This window comes from Electrophorus electricus, chromosome 7 (genome assembly GCF_041902795.1).
Source record: "Electrophorus electricus isolate QZ-2024a chromosome 7, ASM4190279v1, whole genome shotgun sequence".
NCBI lineage: Eukaryota > Metazoa > Chordata > Actinopteri > Gymnotiformes > Gymnotidae > Electrophorus > Electrophorus electricus.
The window spans coordinates 8,048,570-8,069,221 of NC_137503.1; the positions used below are offsets into that span (position 1 = coordinate 8,048,570).

A 20,652-nucleotide genomic window follows, 5' to 3' on the forward strand; every position below is an offset into this window, starting at 1 on the left:
TCTTTGTCCTTTTGGTCACCAAGTGTCGCCATCGTCCACCCTATTGAAAAGCTTCGCGCAATAAACGTTCTTTTTTTCGAGAGGGTTGGAAGGAAAGCCTCATTCCAGTAAAAGGCTTCGTTTTGATGTCTTCAGGACACGGTAAACGTACTAACTATTATGTCTAAAATACAATTTGCTACAAATCCAATGATCTTAGCAAATCTCAGCAATTCCCCCTAAAGCTAGGTTTAGTATATACTATGAATTCAGGTATTCCTATAGCGTGTATACACTATATGCACTAAAAGGAACAGTTTTGTTAATAAGCGGAAAGGCATGGGTGGTTAGTTTCGCTTGGGGAGCTGTAGGCCACATATGAAATAGGCCTATGCAGTAGACAATTTACCGCATTGATTTACAGAGAAGTGTACATGCATGAACAGACTCTGACCAAGTGAACGTGGAAGAGCTAAGCGTATAATTCAGCGCATCCTGCGAATATCATGTTCGGCCGCCCTTATTCTCAGTCCGAGGTGCGCTTACTGTGCGGGGAGTCACGCGAGGATTTCCATTTACGGCGCTGCAGCGGCGCAGTAACTTTCACCCTCCGTAGGAATTAGCCAGAGGTGTCTCGTGTCTCATCCATCTCGTTCCTTCATCCTTTTTCCAATGAATGTCATGCCACCGGATTTCCCCCGTAATTATCTTTATGCAACCATATTATAAGGAGCATTTAATCAAAAGGACATTCGATTTGGCGGCAACATTAAAAGGTAAGATTTATGACATCTGATTTTGCTCGTTCTTCTGGTCTGATGTACTAGTATGATTTCCGAAGCCCTTCATATATTAATTAGATCTGAAATATATCGGGTATGTGCTACAAAGACTGATTTATCTGACATTTGAAAAATATGAAATTATATCACTTGGTGGTATTTTGGGGCTGATGCAACATAAAACGAGGGATAGGCCTTGTAGTTTACATTTAATTCTTTATTTATTTAGTAATTAGGCCTACCGTATGTTGTGTCAGGCATGGTCTGAAATACTTATGATTGTTCATGTTGTATACTGTGTATCTGCCACGGTAGGCTGTTATTGTTCTGTTGGTTATCTTACGTGTTGAACGGCCCACCTTGTAAGCCCGTCTGAATGTTGCTTTGCGTTAATGTTGTTAGCTAATATGGGCGCATGCCAGCTACATGTGGATCATGGAGCCGCGCGTTCAAGGCGTTTATTTACGCGAACTCAGGAATTACAATGCTGGCTACATTTCACCGGTGGTAATTTAAGTGTTGCTGGTGACAGTATTGGTAGCTTAAGGCCTATCGCACATATTGATAAAATAACTTACTTTTGCCATTAACTTCTATGAGGTGTTTTAAAGTAGACACTGGTATACTTAAAAAATTGCTCGTCTCGGACTCGCCAAGTCAACTGACTACCCGCGAGAGCAGGATTAAATACCGATGCCCGGAATCATCTCTCTCTCTCTCTCTCTCTCTCTCTCTCTCTCTCTCTCTCTCTCTCTCTCTCTCTCTCTCTCTCTCTCTCTGTCTCTCTGTCTCTGTCTCTGTCTCTCTCTCTGTCTCTGTCTGTGTGTGTGTGTGTGTGTGTGTGTGTATGTGTGTGTTTCTCTCCATATAATATAAAACATGCACAATTGCAAGAGAGCCTGCCACACTTTCATGCAGTGTTCTTAGTGTAGTAGTTGTGACACCACGCCTTTTGCCATACCGGCCCACTGTGACCACATGTCTAGGTCTGATACGTTGAGGATTGGTCTCCTAGGAAGTGGGAATTACCATCTGTGCCTGAGGTTATTCGTGTTTTTACCCTTTAAAGTGAAGTAGTGCATCATGTGAAGAAATCCATCATATACATCATATTCATCCTTATGATATCTAACATGAATTTACAGAAGATTAAGCAATCACTTGGTATTTTGATCATTTTTGTCCAGTCACCTACTTTAGTCTTTCTCACCATTTTCAAAGAAAAATATTGGTTTTAGAAGCAAATTTTACTCCAAGCAAGACATGTCATGACAAGGTTAAGTGTAGCCTATGCTCAAAGAAGCAGTACTAGGATGTTTACACTGAGTGTTTAGAGACTCATTTGTGATCTTTCTGTTTTCAGTGCAGGTGCAAATATGGGCAGGCACCATTTTCCATCCCACCTTGCAAATCCCTAAAAATATAACACTAAATTGAAATCAGCACTCTGTGACTATACTTCTCAAACACCTAAAATGAACAAGACAACCTCTGAAAAATCTACTGACCAGGCATCATTTAACAGGCACAACTACTCATATTTTGCACAGCACTATCGCTTCTGGAGGTCAAGAGTTTTTCTGTGTAAACTTTCTGTCTCTTACTTTGTGTAAATTTCAACAAAAATCAAATTATCAACGAATTCTGTAATGATGGCATGACCACTGATGTAATCTAGATCAGAGCAGGGTCTGAAGAGAAGCTATCTCCTGCCTTTGGCCTACAACAGTGGTGACTCCAGCACTGATTGCTCTCTCTCTCTCTGTCTCCCTCTCTCATGCTGTCTCTCTTTGTCACATAATCAGACTTGCCTCTTTACATTTAATGTATATGCTTGACTTTGCACTAAATCTTTGACTTTTAAAGGGGCTGTATGGATAGCAAACATACTCACACATTAAAAGAAAGTATCTGTACTGACTTCTATATTCTATCAAATTTAAGGTGCACCATACCAGGATAATGTGTACATGCATGGGTCAAGTCACCACAATCCACTTTAAGGGGGCATTTATATCATTATTTATAACTTTCTCAGATTTTTATTTGTATTATGGTGCTTTATTTTACAGTAGTCTAAATAGGTAGAGTGACTAAATGTAGCTTTTTCCTTTTTATCTGAAAAAAGAATGAGGATCATTTTATACCTTACAAAACTGTTGCATAGGATATTATTGTGTTTGATCTGTTACAGTTAGGGTTACCTGTACCATTTGTTGTTTATTTTAGCAAATCCACATTCAAGTTTCAAGTTTCAAGTTCAAGTTTGGTTTATTTGTCACATACATAGTCATACACAGTATAACTCGCAGTGAAATGGTTGAGAGTGCTCTGTCCAAACTGAGGAAAAAGAAAACAGGGGTGCATAGAGAAATATATATTCTATATATGTACAAAAATATATTAACAATGTATGTGCAATATATGTATATTATGCTTATATACACAATATACAATGTATATAGTTGTGTATATATATGTACACAATGTACAGTATGTACAGATCCATTTTGTAAAATGACATTTACAGTTTTTATGTTACATGGTGTAATTGAATATATATATATATACACACACACAGTTATGTTACACTGTATATTCTGTTACTTTCTAAATATATTTCTGTGCTGCTTTTCATGATTACTAATTCACTGAACTGTAGTGTTCTAATCTTTATTGTAAGGCCAGTTTGACCCAGTCTACAGTCATGTGAGGCTGTTCCCAAACTCAATCTGAGAAAAAACAGCACTGCTCTGCTGCTGTCGTCAGTGTAATAACGGAAAGACTCCAGGGGAGGTGGAGGAAGTGAATATACCAATCAGCAGAAATGTCGGACGCAGTGGATAGCATTATGTGTGCGTGCATGCGCGCACGCACAAAAGCGTTGTGTTACATAGTGCTGATCTAACAAGTTCTAGCAAGATCATAAACACATATCATTTTAAAACTCTTATTTGTATCATTTTGAGGATATACACATTTTATTAGCTATTTCACTCTTAGTCTAAATGAGGACAGATTTTTCATATAGCACTTTTAGTACTAGTGGATGAAAGACCAAGCACTACAGAGCTATAAGTAATACTATGCAAATATTTACATAGTAAATACGGTGCCCCAGGCTTTGGCTGTCGCTGTGAGCTGACTGACGATAAATACCATCTTGGTGTGATCTGGCATGAGTGGCTGGTAGGCAAGGTACAGCTCACACTGTACCAGGAAACCATCACACCTTTCAAGATCCGAACTGCACATCTCCAGGGTCATAGTGTGACAGGATTGATTACCAGAAGCAGGAGGGTGAGCTGAGCTACCAGCCCCTACTGGAGGACTCACAGAGTGAGTGCTTCCACACTGCTCACCAGCTTGTTCATGATGGTCCACCAAAGGTGGTGGATCTGGAGTCCTTGTTCGGTCAGTGTTTGCTGCTGCTGACCCATAACAGCACCCTGCAGGCTAACTTGCTGTGCTCCATTTTGCAGGATTCACATACTATGATATTGCGCAGACACAGAAGCAAAACGCGAGCGGTGGAGATAAACAGGTTTACTGAAATGGCAAAAAGTGCACTGGAAAGCAAGCAAAGGCAGCGATCTTGAGTGTGGAAACTAAGCCAGGCATTAGTCTACAGCAGGCTGCAGGGAAAGGTAAAATAAGGAGCAGGTGAGGACAATAATCAATAAGTGGGTTATTGGCAACAGGGAAGTGATTGGTGCTCATGTGAGTGGAGTCTTGACTGGGTGCCAACTGAGGTGTGACAGTGTAATAGCTTAACTAAGCTAATAAAATCTATTTTGAAATGTAAAAATACATTTCTTAGAAATAGGAAATATGAAAATATAAAAGAGGACGGTTGTGCCATGGAGTAGCATCACTTCATCGTGCTGATATGGTTTTAGTAATGATTATTTAAATTTTTCCAATTGTTTCTTATTACTTGTAAAGAATAACTTGTTCTTACCCGTAAACCTGAGCAGCGTAGGAACTAAAAGCATTTATTCTCACTATTGTTGAATCTGAAAAAGTTATTGAACTTGGGGGGGGGGGGGGGAATAAATAAATGATTTGTTTGCTTTTCCAGCATTCCATATTATGTCTGCTATAACTCTTTGTAATGCGTGGCGATCACGAGTCCGACACAAACCCTGAGAAGAATGAGATTTATTAAGTGCAAATCCAAAATCAGGGTTAAAATAATAGTCCCCGTCAATGATCCAACACGAAAAGGTCCAGGACACATGATAAAACAAAACCTACAAATAAGAAAACTGAAAGAAACAACAGAAAACAGGCTAATAACAAACAGAGGACACATGCTGTGAGAACAACTGAAGGATAGGGCAAACAACATGGACTAAGACAACCAATGACCAGTAAACTAAGGGTATATATACATAGGCTAGTGAGGGCTTACTAGGGAAACAAGGAGCAGGTGATACAAATGAAATGCGGGGAAACTCAAACGAGGGGTTGAACAACAAGGAAGCAAAGCAAAACAAAAACACAAGACAGGGTTACCATGGAGACAGGACGCTAGGAGGGGCCAACCATGACACACTTTGCTGTCATTTATCTTCCTACCTTTGAATATCAGTGCTGTTTTTTTCACTAAGGACTCAAATTTGTCCTAAGTACTTGCTTATCTAAATGACATAGCATATTGATTGCCTAATAGTTTAGTTAGGATTTTGACATAAACCTTGGTGAACATATTAATTTAATATACATGGAATCACGCTACCAGTTAAAAGTTTGGACATACTGTTTTATTTTTTACTATTTTTTATATTTAAGCAAAAACAGTGACAGTATTCAAATAATAAAATTATACATATGTGAATATTAAACAAATATTCTTATATAAGTAGCTTCCCCTGACTTTGACAATAGGTTTGCATGATGTTCTCTTAACCCTCTTCTTAAAGCTACCACCTACGACGCAACAAATCACCCAGATTCAATCCCTGTGGAAATTATTCCACAACATTCCTCATTTTTAAATCAGTGCAACGTAATTCTATGAGTGTGGTTTAAGGATGCTCTATACAGTGATCAAGAGAGTGTGGAATAAATTCAGGATAAGTTAAGGTGTCTTATATATGTGTTGATAAGGCAGACATTCATTTTCTTATGTGAATAAAATCTCACTTTCTAATTTCTAAATGATACTATAAAATTAATAGTGTATAACATGAACCAATAAAATGTATAGTGTCATAATGAATTAAGTGTTTTCCTTTAGGTCTTTTAAAAGGAATATTTTGGTATAACTTAATATTTGTTTACCACTATAGTGAACTGTCATTGACAAAAATTTCAGTGCTTAACTGTGAAATTTGGAATGCAGAATGGGACAATTCTAAATAATTACTTATTACTCATTTATTACTAGAAGTGTGTATAATGGGACCAAAAGGGGGAAGTAATAGGATCAATACAAAATGACTACATAAAATGTGATTCGTATAACAGAATCTTTCACCAAGGCTGTTTGTATAAAGATCTACCAGTTCTTCTACATAGAAAAGTTGTCACATCATGTAGCAACAGCAACTTTCTCAGTTCTAATTTTAAGGTGACTGCGTATGATGTGGTAGTGTTAATAATTATGCAAGGACCAAAAGGGTGAACATTTTTGCAGAATGATTGAACATTATAGAAAATGCTTTATATTTTATCAACAGATGGGGAAAGTCCTCCACCGGCACCATTCACTCCTGTCAGCCATTTATGGATTCTGCCAATCAGTGCCATGGATCTTTGGGAGCAGCAATGGCATCCTGCACTTCTCACACTGACCGGATAGAGTAAGTTAATTTTGTTGATTCATGGTTAGATAAGTGGTCTGTAGGTTTGTGTGGTCTACCACTTCATGACTGAGCTGATGTTGCCCCTAAATGCTTCCTTTTCACAGTCATAGCACTTATAGTTGAGCAGAGCAGATATTTCATGTAATAACAAAAGTGGCATCCTCTGACAGTGCCATGTTAAAAATAATTGACCTCTTCATTACAACCCACCATTGTTTTTGTTCTTATAGGTTTAGGGTGTATTAGGAGCTATTAGGTTTAGACCTGAACAGAAAAAGTATTTAAATAAGGGGAAAAAGAAAAGAGGCTTGGTTAACTAGACAAAGACACACCAAGGAGGAATTATGCCATAACGCAAGGAAGTATGGGTTCAGCAGCTGTTTTATTTATTGTCACTCGAGCCATCAGACAGGTGTGTATATAGTCTTGGTGATACTGTGAACCAATTTCACTGATAGCTCATAGGAAGCTAGGTGGTGTCAAAAAAGGATAGGGGGTAAAATAAAATAAAATAAAATTCCTACCTAACAACTACACTTAAAAAATGGGGGGAAACGAAACTTAACTACTCTAATACATAAGGGAAATAAAAATTCACACAAGCACCCTTGCCTAGTATAAGTAATCAAGAAGCAGAGCACTGCTTGCAAAAACTGAGTTGAGTTGTGTTCACAAAAATCACCTCAAACCCTGTTTTAACTCAGGCATCACAGCCACTGAATTTATGTGTTGTTGCTAGGGGAACTGCATCAGCAAGAAGACCAGATATTTTGGGATATTTTAGAATGTCTAGACAGTGGTTTGTTCGCTCAAGCAAGAATGTGTCTACTTAGCACTTAGTGTCAGTACTGGTGCCCCTAACGCTTTTCTATAGAGCTGAGTTGAGAACTGGCACTGTGTAAAAGCACAGATTTCAACTCAAACTCCTAAAAAGGCTTCTTAGAGCACACTGTGTGTCCCAGAACACATGTGGTGCATCTGCATCTGTCTCATGACTTGCACACTTCAGCTCCTAAAGAATATTTTGGGTGTTGCAGTGAGTTTTTTTTTTTTTAATGTCTTTTGTAGCAAGTTATACTTTGCCAGGGATTGTGACCAGTAAAATGTAAAGGTGGCTACTATAAGCCTTATCTTTGGACTATGTGGCATTGTCTTTTAACCATTCTCCTTAACAGGATAATTGGTTTGGTGTTGTATAGCTTCATAGCTTGATGAGAAATCAAGGCAGAGAATTGGTATCTCATCTCCTATCCAAGTTTTGGCAAGACATTTGATTGTTATACACAATGCAATGCATACCATTTAATGCTGTGTGAAATTGGCATTTGACCAAGATATAGTTGTACCTGGGATGATACAGATAATGGTGCAAACAAGGGAGTTAAGTGATGCTATAAGGGAGGAGGTAGGTTATAGACTAAAGGGCAAGGTTTCCACTGTGTCTAATGAGGGCCACGGCTCTCAGGAAAAAGTAGTCCTTGTGTCTCATTGTGTTGGCTTTGTTGGTCCCCTATCTTCTGCCTGATGGGAGGAATTGCAACAGATGGTGAAGAACTAAGCCAAATGTTTGTGGGAAAGTAAGGATAGACCCAGTGATTGCAATGTAGAATTGATCATGTTTTTAGGGACAGGGCCAATAACACAGGCTTTGAAGCATGTGAGGAAAAAGTAGAGGTTCAAAAATCTATTGAAGATGTCCATAAACACTAATGCCAGTTGATCAGAGCATTGCTTTGGGGTGGATGTTGAGACTAGGTCAGGCCATAGATCCTCTTTTCGCCTTCTGGCCTCTAAAGGACCTGTTGACATCTTGCTCAGGGATAGCGAGATATGGGAGTGGCAAATCTGAGGAAATCAGGGGTTAGAGGGAGTCTGACTGGAGGCAAGAAGATGATTCTCAGGTAGTGAGCTGGGGGGTTGGGTCTTGGTGGTGTTAGGCTGGAGATTGTCCTTTACTCTGTAGGATCCACAGTATAACTCCTTCAGGTTGTGGTGAGCTGGCAGTCTTTAAGGAGATAAAAACATTTTTCATACACTGTAGTCTTGTGAGCTCCTGGAGGCCTATCCAGGCAATTTGGGGTCATTAACAGCAAATTGGTTCAGGTTTTCTGAATATATGTTTGTTACTCATATCTTTGTATGTCTGTGCCTATGTGTCTATGTCACATGGCTCTGTATGTGTTTTATGTCTGTTTATGTTTGTTTGTGTTAGTTTGTAGGATGCGTTCTTTGCATAAGACGGTGTTGCTAGTTCTGGTAGCTTCGGTGGTGCTGGTTTTGGCAGTGCTACACTCCTGGCCCACACGGGCCTACAGCACCGTTGATGTCCGGCAGAGACCAGGGACTGGGGTAGAGAGGTTGCTGGCAGAGAGACTCCCAGAGCCGGACCCCAGTGCTGGCACCATCCCCTACCATGTGAGGGAGAGTGTAGCTGGGTCAGTATCTAATCACATAAGATATTTGTCTTTAAATAAATTGTTTGTGCAAATATTCAAATGTTGCTCTTGTAGGGCTTTCAGTTCCTCTTACAGTCTCTCTTCTTATGAATGGCCCTGAGTAGCTTTGCAAACCCTTACAAGTACACACAAATAAACTATTGATAGGATCTCCTTAATAGGCTGTTGATGTAAATGTAGACATAACAGCTCTCCTTTCCCATAGGCTTCTTGCACATAATGGATGTGTGTGCGAGGGAGAAAGGGCAGGTGTGAACTTGCCATTTGCTCAACTGTTGTTCCCACGAGTGTCAGCACACCCCCTGCACACAGCTTTCCAGCCCTCGCAGTTAGATGAGATGAAGAGACGCCGTGCCAAAGAGTACCAGGGCTTCCAGATGAGGTTTGTGTCTCAGTACTACTGTAAATGACACAGCACTCGATCTAGTTTACCAGGAAAAATAGGTTTGGAGTAATTTAATAGTAAACTTATCTTTGGCTCACTTCCATAATACCAGCTGAAATTAGTATTGTCATGAGCAAAGTTAAGACAAATAATGAGAGTTGGTGAGCACTTAGTAATCTGGCTCCAGTGGGAGCAGGAAGAAAACAAAATTAACTGGCTGGTGTGTGTGTGTGTGTGTGTGTGTGTGTGTGTGTGTGTGTGTGTGTGTGTGTGTGTGTGTGTGTGTGTGTGTGTGTGTGTGTGTGTGTGTGTGTGTGTGTGTGTGCACTTAGGTCACAGACCCCTGCAGATTTGCTGATTGTAACTGAAGCTAACAGCCCACTGCAATACCCAACACAGGGTGTTGAAGTGCGGCCCCTTAAGACGATCCTTATACCAGGTGGATATTTCATCAGCTCCTCATAGTGTGTAGTATATTTAACAAAGAAAGAGTGTGTTATTTACAGTGTTTGCCTGTTTTCATTTGTATGACTTTAACATCCATGCTGTTAATTCTAACATCATAATTAAACTCTTGCACAGAGTTGCACAGGGAGAAAAGCCCCAGTAGTTATTCAGAAGTTTTAGCTGTTCATTGATTTCTGACAGACATTGCCCAGTGACAGTAACAGTATTTATACAAGCTACAGTGGTGTGAAAAAGTGTTTGCCTTCCTGATATTTTTTTTGCATGTTTGTCACACTTCTATTTTTCAGATCATCAAACAAATTTAAATATTAGACAAAGATAACACAAGTAAACGCTGTGAAAAAGTGATTGCCCTCCCTGTTAAAACATAAATTAACTGTGGATTATCACATCTTTGGAAAGCTGGATTCAATTTCTCTAGCCACACCCAGGCCTGATTACTGCCACACCTGTTCTCAATCAAGAAATCACTTAAATAGTCCCTGCCTGACAAAGTGAAGTAGACCAAAAGATCCTCAAAAGCTAGACAGCATACTGTGGTCCAAAGAAATTCAGGAACAAATGAGATACAAAATAATCGAGATCTACGAGTCTAGAAAACATTATAAAACCATTTCTAAGGCTTTGCAACTCCAGTGAACCACATTGAGAGCCATTATCCACTAATGGCGAAAACATGGAGCAGTGGTGAACTTTCCCAGGAGTGGCCGGCTCACCAAATTTACTGCAAGAGTGCAGGGGCAACTCATCCAAGAGGTCACAAAAGACCCCACAACAACATCCAAAGAACTGCAGGCCTCACTTACCTCAGTTAAGGTCAGTGTTCATGACTCCACCATAAGAAAGAGACTGGGCAAAAATGGCCTGCATGGCAGAGTTCCAAGACGAAAACCACTGCTGAGCAAAAAGAACAAAGGCTCGTCTCAGTTTTGACAGAAAACATCTTGATGATCCCCAAGACTTTTAGGAAAATAATTTGTGGACTGACGAGGCAGCATTATACTCTGTGGACTGATGAGACAAAAGTTGAACTTTTTGGAAGGTTATGTCCCATTACATCTGGCATAAAAGTAACATAGCATTTCAGAAAAGCAACTTCATACCAAGAGTAAAATATGGTGGTGGTATTGTGATGGTCTGGGGCTGTTTTGCTGCATCAGGACCTGAAAGATGTGCTGTGGTAAATGGAACCATGAATTCTGCTGTCTATCAAAAAATCCTGAAGGAGAAAGTCTGGCCATCTGTTCGTGACCTCAAACTGAAGCGCACTTGGGTTCTGCAGCAGGACAATGATCCAAAGCACACCAGCAATTCCACCTCTGAATGGCTTAAGAAAAACAAAATGAAGACTTTGGAGTGGCCTAGTCAAAGTCCTGACCTGAATCCAATTGAGATACTGTGGCATGACCTTGAAAAGGCGGTTCTTGTTGGAAAACCCTCCAGTGTGGCCGAATTACAACAATTCTGCAAAGATGAGTGAGCCAAAATTCCTCCACAGCACTGTAAAAGACTTATTGCCAGTTATCGCAAATGCTTGATCGCAGTTGTTGCTGCTAAGGGTGGCCCAACTAGTTATTAGGTTTAGGGGGCAAAAACTTTTTCACACAGGATTTTTCACCATGGATTTTTTTTTTCCCCTGAATTATAAAAACCTTCATTTAAAAACTGCATTTTGTGTTTACTTGTGTTATCTTTGTCTAATATTGAAATTTGTGTGATTTGAAACATTGTGTTACAAACATGCCAAAAAAAAAAAAAAAAAAAGATATCAGGAAGTGGGCAAACACTTTTTCACACCCCTGTATGTATGTATGTGTGTATATATATATATATATATATATATATATATATATATATATATATATATATATATATATATGAGAGAGAGAGAGAGAACTTGGAGGAAATTAAAGAATGTACAAGCTAGATCAGAACAACATCTGTACAACATAATGGCCATGTGTGTGAAATCCAGAACTTCAGTTCTAGCTACTGCTCTTCATAAACAGCTGTGTTTGTTTTAGGCTTGGCCTTAAAAGACCTACCCAGAGACATTTACACTGTAAGTTTGATATTTCTATGATAAGTAAAAACGAATGGTGCGGTACATCAGTGTTCAAGTGTGTAAAGAACATTAACGAGTTAAAGTACTTTCTTTTGTTAGTCACATTTCTTGTTATCTCTGGCGTCCTTTCAGCTAAATTTCTCAGCCTCCCTGGGCACATTTAATGTGGCAGCTGAGGTAGAGGGAGTAAAGGTCAGAGGTGATGGTGAGATGCACATGACTTTAAGCAGCTGTGTCTTACCCAACCTGAACCGTCAGCTTCAGTTCATCACTTACACTAACACACTGTTCCACCCCAGCACTGCAGACACAGGTACTTGCACGCTCACACACATACAAACGTACACAGTGATACACGTACCCAAAATGCCAGCCACACCTTACATTGTAAAGTAATGGCTAAATTTGATCTGCATTTAATAAGTATGTTTGTATAATTGTATTTCAGTGCAGTTAGAAACAGAAGGCCATCAGGCTCTTTTCACCATCAAAATCCGTCATGGAGTGACTCCCAGACTCTACAACACGGGTGGAGATGCAGATAAAGGTGCATCAACACAGAATACAACCTTGTAGCCCTGTAGAGCACACTCTCAATACAGCCCTGTAGAGCACACTCTCAATACAGCCCTATAGAGCACACTCTCAATACAGCCCTATAGAGCACACTCTCAATACAGCCCTATAGAGCACACTCTCAATACAGCCCTATAGAGCACACTCTCAATACAGCCTTATAGAGCACACTCTCAATACAGCCCTGTAGAGAACACTCTCAATACAGTCCTGTAGAGCACACTCTCAATACAGCCCTATAGAGCACACTCTCAATACAGCCCTGTAGAGCACACAGTCAGTACAGTCCTGTAGAGCACACTCTCAATACAGCCCTATAGAGCACACAGTCAGTACAGTCCTGTAGAGCACAGTCAGTACAGTCCTGTAGAGCACAGTCAGTACAGCACAGGCAGGGCAGCTTTGTCACAACACAGCATTAATCAACACTATACACCACAACACAAATTTAAGTAATCCAAATAATCCAATACCTCATAGACAGCACCACTCTACATGAGCCCAGTGGTGACCAGCAATAGTAATGCTAAATGATCTGTCAAACAGCACTACAATTTCAGCAACAAAAAAAGATTTATCAGTCTAATTTGTTTTAGATTTGTCTGTGCATGAAAGTTTTTTTCTGTGTTATCTGATTTGAAGAGTAAACGTAAATGTGCCTCTGTTCCTTCCTAGAATACAACATCAGCACTCTTGTCACGATAGCCACCAAAACCTTTCTGCGCTATAACAAGCTACAGGATCTAATTGACAGCATACGACGATACTACCCAACGGTTACCATAGTAATAGCAGATGACAGCGAAAATCCAAAAATGGTGTCTGGGCCATACATAGAACATTACGTCATGCCATTTGGAAAGGTAGAGGCCCATCTTTAACAGTGGTCTTTAGAATGATCAAACTATGTTTTAAAGCTTAATGTCATAGCTTTGCCTCTTTGCATATCTATATATTTGTCTGTCTTTAAGTCTGTGTATGTGTTTTACTGCGTGTGTGTGTCTTTGTGTGTGTGTGTGTGCATGGGCATATGCCAGGGTTGGTTTGCAGGTCGTAATCTGGCCGTATCACAGGTCACCACTAAATATGTTTTGTGGGTGGATGATGACTTTATCTTTACTGCCAACACCAAACTGGAGAAACTGGTGGAGGTCCTGGAGAAAACCACCCTTGACCTGGTAAGAGTCACATCCTACTGAGACATAGGAGTGAGCTTGAAGCATGACTGAGTCATGGGTGGAGAGGGGCCAGAAAGGAGGCCCTCTGTTCACTCTGAACAGGGCCTGCCTGCACGAGGGATAAAGGAGAATAGGAAAAGCCTCTTAGAGCTGGTCAGTTATGTGGGCTTTCAGACAAAAAGCCACAGTAATTCCACAGCCTACGGTGTCTTATTCATAGCTCACACACACAACTGAAATGTCAGCTCCAGTTCATGAGCTATACTAACACGCTGTAGCAGGTGGATATATGTGGATATGTGTGACGATTCGTTGCAAACAGGATGCGGGCAAGCAGCACGATTAAACTGACATTTATTACACACATGATTAATACATAAAATGCAACACATGCTCTGTACACCTTAAACACCAACAACGGGTACTACAACACAGGAGACATATACATTCAAGACGATTACACATAACAGAACAAGTGGACGACATGAGAGGGCTTGGCAACACAGACGAATACACACAAAGACATTTGAGGAGGGAGCGGGACCGTAATGTGACAATATGTGTGGTGTGCGGATATGCACTCTTTTGGAAAAAGCTCACTTGTTGTTTGGTTCTCCTAGCTCTCCTTTGGTTTTGTGGACTGATTGCATATATCTGTGTAATATGAGGTCATGTGCGTGTGTGTGTGTGTGTGCGCGCGCACGTGTGTGTGTGTGTGTGTGTGTGTACGCATGCAGGTCGGCGGTGCTGTGCGTGAAGCCACAGGCTACACTGCCACATATAGGCAGACCATCTCCATAGAAGCAGGAGAGGAAGAAGGTGACTGTTTGCACATGAGACGTGGGTTCCATCATGCCATCGACGGCTTCCCCAACTGCGTGGTCACCGACGGCGTCATCAACTTCTTTCTGGCCCGGACGGACAAGGTGCAACAGGTGGGCTTCGACCCACGTCTAGCACGCGTTGCCCACATGGGTGAGTCTCGGGCTGGGGAGACACACAGCACACACACTCATATGATTCATCTTGTTGCTAAACATACAAATGTGCATGTACACTCGTGCACATGTGTATATGTAGCTACAAGGTGAAAAAACATACACATACAAACAAAACTATTGAATTTTATTTCATTGCTATCATATGTTTGTTTATTCTTTTCTATTTAAACTATCCCTTTTGCCTGTTTTGGTTCCTCAGAGTTTTTCATCGATGGGCTGGGTGCTCTACATGTTGGCTCGTGTGATGATGTGATCGTAAACCATGCCACCAAGATCAAACTTCCGTGGGGCCAGACAGAAAGCGACAAGACCTACGCCAAATTCCGTTACCCTCCGGCATCTTCTGACGCCACACATACCAAAAATGGCCTCCTTTACTTCAAAAACCGCTTCCAATGTCTCACACGTAACTGAACACATTCTCTCTCTGCCTCTTTTTGTCTTCCTCTTTTGAAAGACTTCTCTTTTCCCAAAGTAGCTAAAAAGAGTCTTTGAGGGAAGACTTTGAGGGTGTTATGTGCGTGTACAGTCTGAAATGTAGTCCTTTCCCTCATTTTATTGTGGGAATGTTGAAACATAGTGCCCCCTTTTGGAGGGGCCATAAACATCATTAATTGTGACTGACAGAGGAGAGATGAGAGCTGATTGGTTTGTGTTGTTGCTGTTGTTGTTGTTGTTTATAACAATACTTGAGATCCTATTTTTGAGTTCTGTTTTACTTAACTTTTTTTTTTTTGTTTAAAATAATTCTTTAGACACAGATCATTCCTTATATCAATTGACTGATTCAGGATTTCTCTTCTGCCAGTCATAGTTAAAGATCATTCTGTTAGATGTTTTTAAGGGAAATTTGGATTTTGTCTCATGAGAATTAATATAACGAGAAATAAAAATAAAAACTTTATTTGATGAGGCACAAGCTAAGGATGTAGAAGTCTGGGTGCTGGAGGATAACGGATGGAGAGAATTTGTTTTTGTCTTGTTTTGTTTTTGTCTTGTTTTGTTTTATATGAAAAGAAGACACCCTCAAGCACATTCCACTGACAGGCTGTTATGCCAGCATGCGCAGCTCCTAACTGGAGTGTGGATACGCGTGTGATGGTCCTCTCTCTGTACGTTTGCACTAAAACAAATGGACTCGCTGGAGAGATTAGACCCTGGGCTTACCAGAGAGAACAAAGAACTAGTGGAAACCTAACAAGCTGACAGTTTGCACCCATCCCACCCCTCTAGTCTGTCCTTTCTCTCTCTCTCTCTTTCTCTCTCTCTTTCTTCCACCCTCCAAAAAGGAAAAAAACAAGCAAAAGATTAAATACACACACACACAAACACATCACACAGAAGCAAATGGAGGATCTGTAGAAGGAAACTAACTCAACGTTTATTGTTCAGCATCACATGGCCAAAACCATATTCACTGTTCTGGTTCCAATCCTTTGTTTGTGTTTGTTTGTTTGTTTGTCCTCACAGAGTCTTTTTCAGAACACAGCTTTTTCTCACAAGATTGAAGCATGTAGGTCAGTTTCTATGGAAACTAGACTCTGGGCTGCTCTCTGATGTAATAGTGTGATGCCCTGCTTGTCCCAGGCCCGCCATTATGCAGAATACAGAGTGTTTCACTGTATCAAGTAACCTATCATCATCACCATTATCGCATTTGTTAGCAAATATACCTAATGCATAAATGTTTAACCTTCTGCTCATTACATTAAAAACCCATCTCTAGTTATGCTCCATCAACCATGGTAAAAGTGGTTCTGTATGAATATGAGCTCTATTAATTCCTTTTTGAGAATGCATGGACCATGGTCTCAGGTGTAACAGAGTAGGATAATATATGTAAACATATCTGAAAATCACTTTTTAACTGAAAGTCGCTCTGTTCTATCTCCATAACAAGAATTTATCCTTTCTAACCAAAACTATTTTCCAAATATGAAGCCATTGTCTTATTTCCTCATTTCAGCATCGTGAGAACAAGACCATGTAGAGCTGGATGAGCTAATGTCTGGTGGTTCCAAGCTGGAATGAATGTGTATGCGTCTTTGTGAGAGGAGCAGGGGTCTGTGGGGGTGTTTCCATGGATGCTCATTTTAAACTGCATGCTCATTTACACTGGAATGTCCCCTGTGGTATCTGCTGTCAGATTGCTGATTGCTTCTGGGTTATTGTAAATGGTATAGTGAGGAGCATCATTTGCCCATTAAGATCTCAGAAAATAAGAAACAGATATTACACTTAATTTTGTGTGTGTGTCTGTGTCTGTGTGTTCTTCCTTTGTGCTTGTTTAATATCTTGGCTGAAGATTGAGCTGCATGTCTACATGTGGGAGTTATCAGAGGGGGAAATTGATGATTTGCACAAGTTGGTAAGTTGAAAATCACATGGTTTGGTTTCAAATAAGTAATTTTATTATTTGAGGCTGTAGTGAACTTGTATAGTACTTTTTCCACCAAATGACTCTCTCTGTCTAAAAACAATCCAAACTGGGGAAAAAAATTTGTTTGGTAGACCAAACCTGAAACGTGTCAACGTGTCATTTGTTTGATATACTAAACCTGAAACATGTTCGATATAAACTTGCCATGTAAAACCAAGCCCTGCCACATGCAGATAAGTGGTTTCCATGTGAACGCTGCCATGTACTGCTCCTCCTGCGGAAATCTCTGTGTGGACCCGAAGTCGAAGGAAGAGAAGATAAACAATGCTGTGATTTTAGGATACCATGGTGACTTCAGCAGCAGAGATGGCCTTGAATTGTGAAGGACCTCAAATGGTTTTACCTTGGCAAAAAATGAGGGGCGGAGGTCTGTCTGGAAGCTGATATTTGATGTTCTATGTTGTGTTTTGTTTGAATTCCACATCACTGCGTTGTCTCTGCCCATTGCACTTTTTGATGTCGCACTGACTTCACAACTGGCTTTGTCACTGTGTCTGCATGGAACACAAAGATTTTTTAATTCTGTTGCTAATTTGTATTTCCACCAGTAGGTGGCAGCCTGATGTCCATAAACAGAAATTAGCATTGCTTATTACACACTCTAAAGGAAATGTAGTACACAAACTCCCCAAAACATCTAGAAGGGTAAAAAAAAATGTAACTTTGCCCTTTTTTTTGTAAATGTATGAGAGTATCTGGAACTGTGGAATGGAATGAGATAAAGTTTTGAAAATAAGAATTTGAATGTCTCAAGTTCTTTTTTAAATGTTGCTCATTAGTTTATTAGGGTAAAAAGTGAAAAGAGTGTGTGTATGTGCATGCATATGTCTGGTCTTTACTGTAACACAGCTAACATCTACTCACATAATATAACCAAAAATTGCTGTTTAATATTATATAAAATACAGTACGGTTCTAAGTCTAAGTTTGTAAATAAATGTAAATAACTAGACCTGTATTAACTGCAAATGAACAGAACCTACATGCAAATATACATGATGTTTATTCTGAAGTAGCTGCTGGATTTATTGACATCTATTTAAAGTTCTCACAATTTCATGTCATTATTCTGTGAGAGAATTCATTCTGCATGTCTGGTCAAGTAAACATCATGGATGAATGGATGGAGCTGTGGTGCTTCCAGAAAAGTATTAACAGCTCCTTCAACCTTAGCCATGTGTCTGCCAAACTTAGTAAGTTACTGTAAAACGTCCTTACAATTAGATATAGTACATTTGACATTTGCAGTCATACAGTTAGGTAAACAACAAAAAATACTAATGTAAAAATACATTGTTTTGTTCTTCTTTGCACCAGAATGACACTCAAAATATGTATGCTGACTCAAGATTAGATCTAAGACGGTATATATATTTAATGTATTGTCACTGAAGAAGAAAAGGACTTTGGGATATCATTGTCATGGAGATGAGTAGGGACCTGGAGCTAAATATCTATGCTTTAAAATAAATTAAAAAAATGCCATTAAAACTGAAGCAGATTTTTGAACTGGAACTGATTTCCAGTAGGTGCCCAAAGATTATACTGCAGTTGAGGAAGAATGTGCCATGATGTGTAGATGGTGGGAGTCTGACAATGACAATGAGCAGTGCAGTGTGAGGTCCTGTACAGGCCTCCCTGCATCTGCCTCACACTCGCCTCTTCCATCTCTCTCTGTCTCCTTAATGCTGTTCTTATAGATGTACCCAGGCAATGAGAATCCTGTTGACTGGCTCACTCAGGATGACGAGGTGTTCAAAGAGCAATACCTGCCTCTGTTGGGATGGGTGCAAGACTCCAGCTTCCTGCTCAGTGAATGTGAAGGTGTCCTGCTGCAGAAGTTTGCCTTGAGGTGTCAGCTTCCCCTGAAGACACATTGCACAGTGGGAACTCCCATCAACTCATATCTCATACATCAACAGGTCTTTCTACAAGCATCAATACAGTGATGTCTGCATCAACAACTAATATTTAAACTACATTGTCTTTGAGATAATGGTGAACTGTTTTACCCTTACAATGTTCAAGTTCGGTTTATTCGTCACATACATAGTCATACACAGTATAACACGCAGTGAAATGGTGGAGAGTGCTCTGTCCAAACTGAGGAAGAGAACCAGGGGTGCATAGAGAAAAATATATATATATAGATAAATATATATATTCTATGTTTGTACAAAATATATTAATGTATGTACAATATATGTATATTATGATTATATACACAATGTACAATGTATATGGTTGGGTATATATGTACACAATCTACAGAATGTACAGATCCATTTTGTATAATACCATATCTACAGTTGTTGTGTAACAGGTTAATTGAGTATAAATCTAAATCTATATATACAGATGTACAGATATACAGTCATGTTACGTGGTGGTGGTCCCCACAGTTTATCAGTTTCCCTGATTCAGGGCCTGAATGGCCTGTGGGAAGAAGCTCCTCTTCAGCCTCTCTGTCTTGGCCTTCAGGGAGCAGAAGCGCCTCCCTGACCTCAACAGAGAGAAGAGTCTATTGTTGGGATGGGTGGGGTCCTTCACAATTTTCCTGGCCTTGGTTTGGCACCGCTTGTAGGTGGTCTGCAGGTCAGGAAGTTCCGAGTGAGTGATGCGCTCTGCTGAACGCACTACCCTTTGGAGTGCTTGTCTGTCCTGCTTGGTGCTATTCCCAAACCAGACAGTGATGTTCCCCGTGAGGATGCTCTTGATAGTGCAGGTGTAGAAGTTCTGCAGTACCTTGGAGGGCAGTCTGAAGTCCCTTAGGCGTCTAAGGTGGTAAAAACGCTGACGAGCCTTCTTTGCCAGGGAGCTGGTATGGCGGGACCAGGACAGGTCCTGCGAGATGTGAACACCAAGGTACCTGAAACTATCTACTCTCTCCACCGTGGTTCCACTGATCCTCACAGGTTGGTAGTGCCGCTCCTGCTTCTTGCTGCAATCCACGATCAGCTCCTTTGTCTTACTGACGTTTAGGAGGAGATTATTTTCCTGGCACCAGTTTTCCAGTTGTTTAATCTCCTCCAGGTAGGCCCTCTCGTCGTTGTCCGAGATCAGACCCACGACAACGGTGTCGTCAGCAAACTTGACAATGATGTTAGAGCTGGAAGTGGCTGTGCAGTCGTAGGTGTACAGTGAGTAGAGCAGGGGGCTTAGGACACAACCCTGAGGAGCTCCAGTGCTGAGGGTGAGGGTGGATGAGGCGCAGTTGCCCACCCGTACTGATTGTGGTCTGTCTGTTAGGAAGTTGGAGATCCAGTCGCACAGGGATGTATACAGTCCTAGATCTCCCAACTTAGTAGTGAATAGGGAGGGAATGATAGTGTTAAATGCTTAACTGTAGTCGACAAATAGCATTTTAACATAATTTCCCCTCCCTTCGTCCAGGTGAGTCAGTGTAGTGTGGAGCAGATGTGCAATCGCATCGTCAGTGGAGCGGTTGTGGCGGTATGCAAACTGCAGTGGGTCCATGGAGGCTGGCAGTGAAGATGTGATGAAGTCTCTGA

General features: G+C 40.5%; 1 protein-coding gene across 2 annotated transcripts; it reads left to right on the plus strand.

The window, feature by feature from the left end:
• Positions 1-46: 46 nt before the first annotated feature.
• Positions 47-16,593, plus strand: b4galnt1b (beta-1,4-N-acetyl-galactosaminyl transferase 1b). Of its 2 annotated transcripts, none has more exons than XM_035523980.2 (12): positions 47-141; positions 6,446-6,568; positions 8,784-9,006; positions 9,233-9,409; positions 9,745-9,851; positions 11,905-11,942; positions 12,078-12,258; positions 12,394-12,492; positions 13,197-13,384; positions 13,559-13,699; positions 14,437-14,674; positions 14,900-16,593. In XM_035523980.2, the coding sequence occupies exons 3-12, from the start codon at positions 8,792-8,794 to the stop codon at positions 15,112-15,114; spliced, it is 1,599 nt and encodes a 532-aa protein (XP_035379873.1). In that variant the 5' UTR covers positions 47-141; positions 6,446-6,568; positions 8,784-8,791; the 3' UTR covers positions 15,115-16,593. The 2 variants fall into 2 exon arrangements, with proteins under 2 accessions (XP_035379873.1, XP_026851703.2); XM_026995902.3 differs by lacking the exon at positions 47-141 and adding an exon at positions 156-755.
• The last annotated feature ends 4,059 nt before the right edge of the window (positions 16,594-20,652 follow it).

Bases quoted from the DNA above. Each gene is read 5' to 3' on its own strand.
- b4galnt1b (XM_035523980.2), top strand. From the start codon at position 8,792: ATGCGTTCTTTGCATAAGACGGTGTTGCTAGTTCTGGTAGCTTCGGTG. The intron at 9,007-9,232 runs GTCAGTATCTAA...CCTTTCCCATAG, and splicing joins GTGAGGGAGAGTGTAGCTGG to GCTTCTTGCACATAATGGAT. The intron at 13,385-13,558 runs GTAGAGGCCCAT...GGCATATGCCAG, and splicing joins ACGTCATGCCATTTGGAAAG to GGTTGGTTTGCAGGTCGTAA.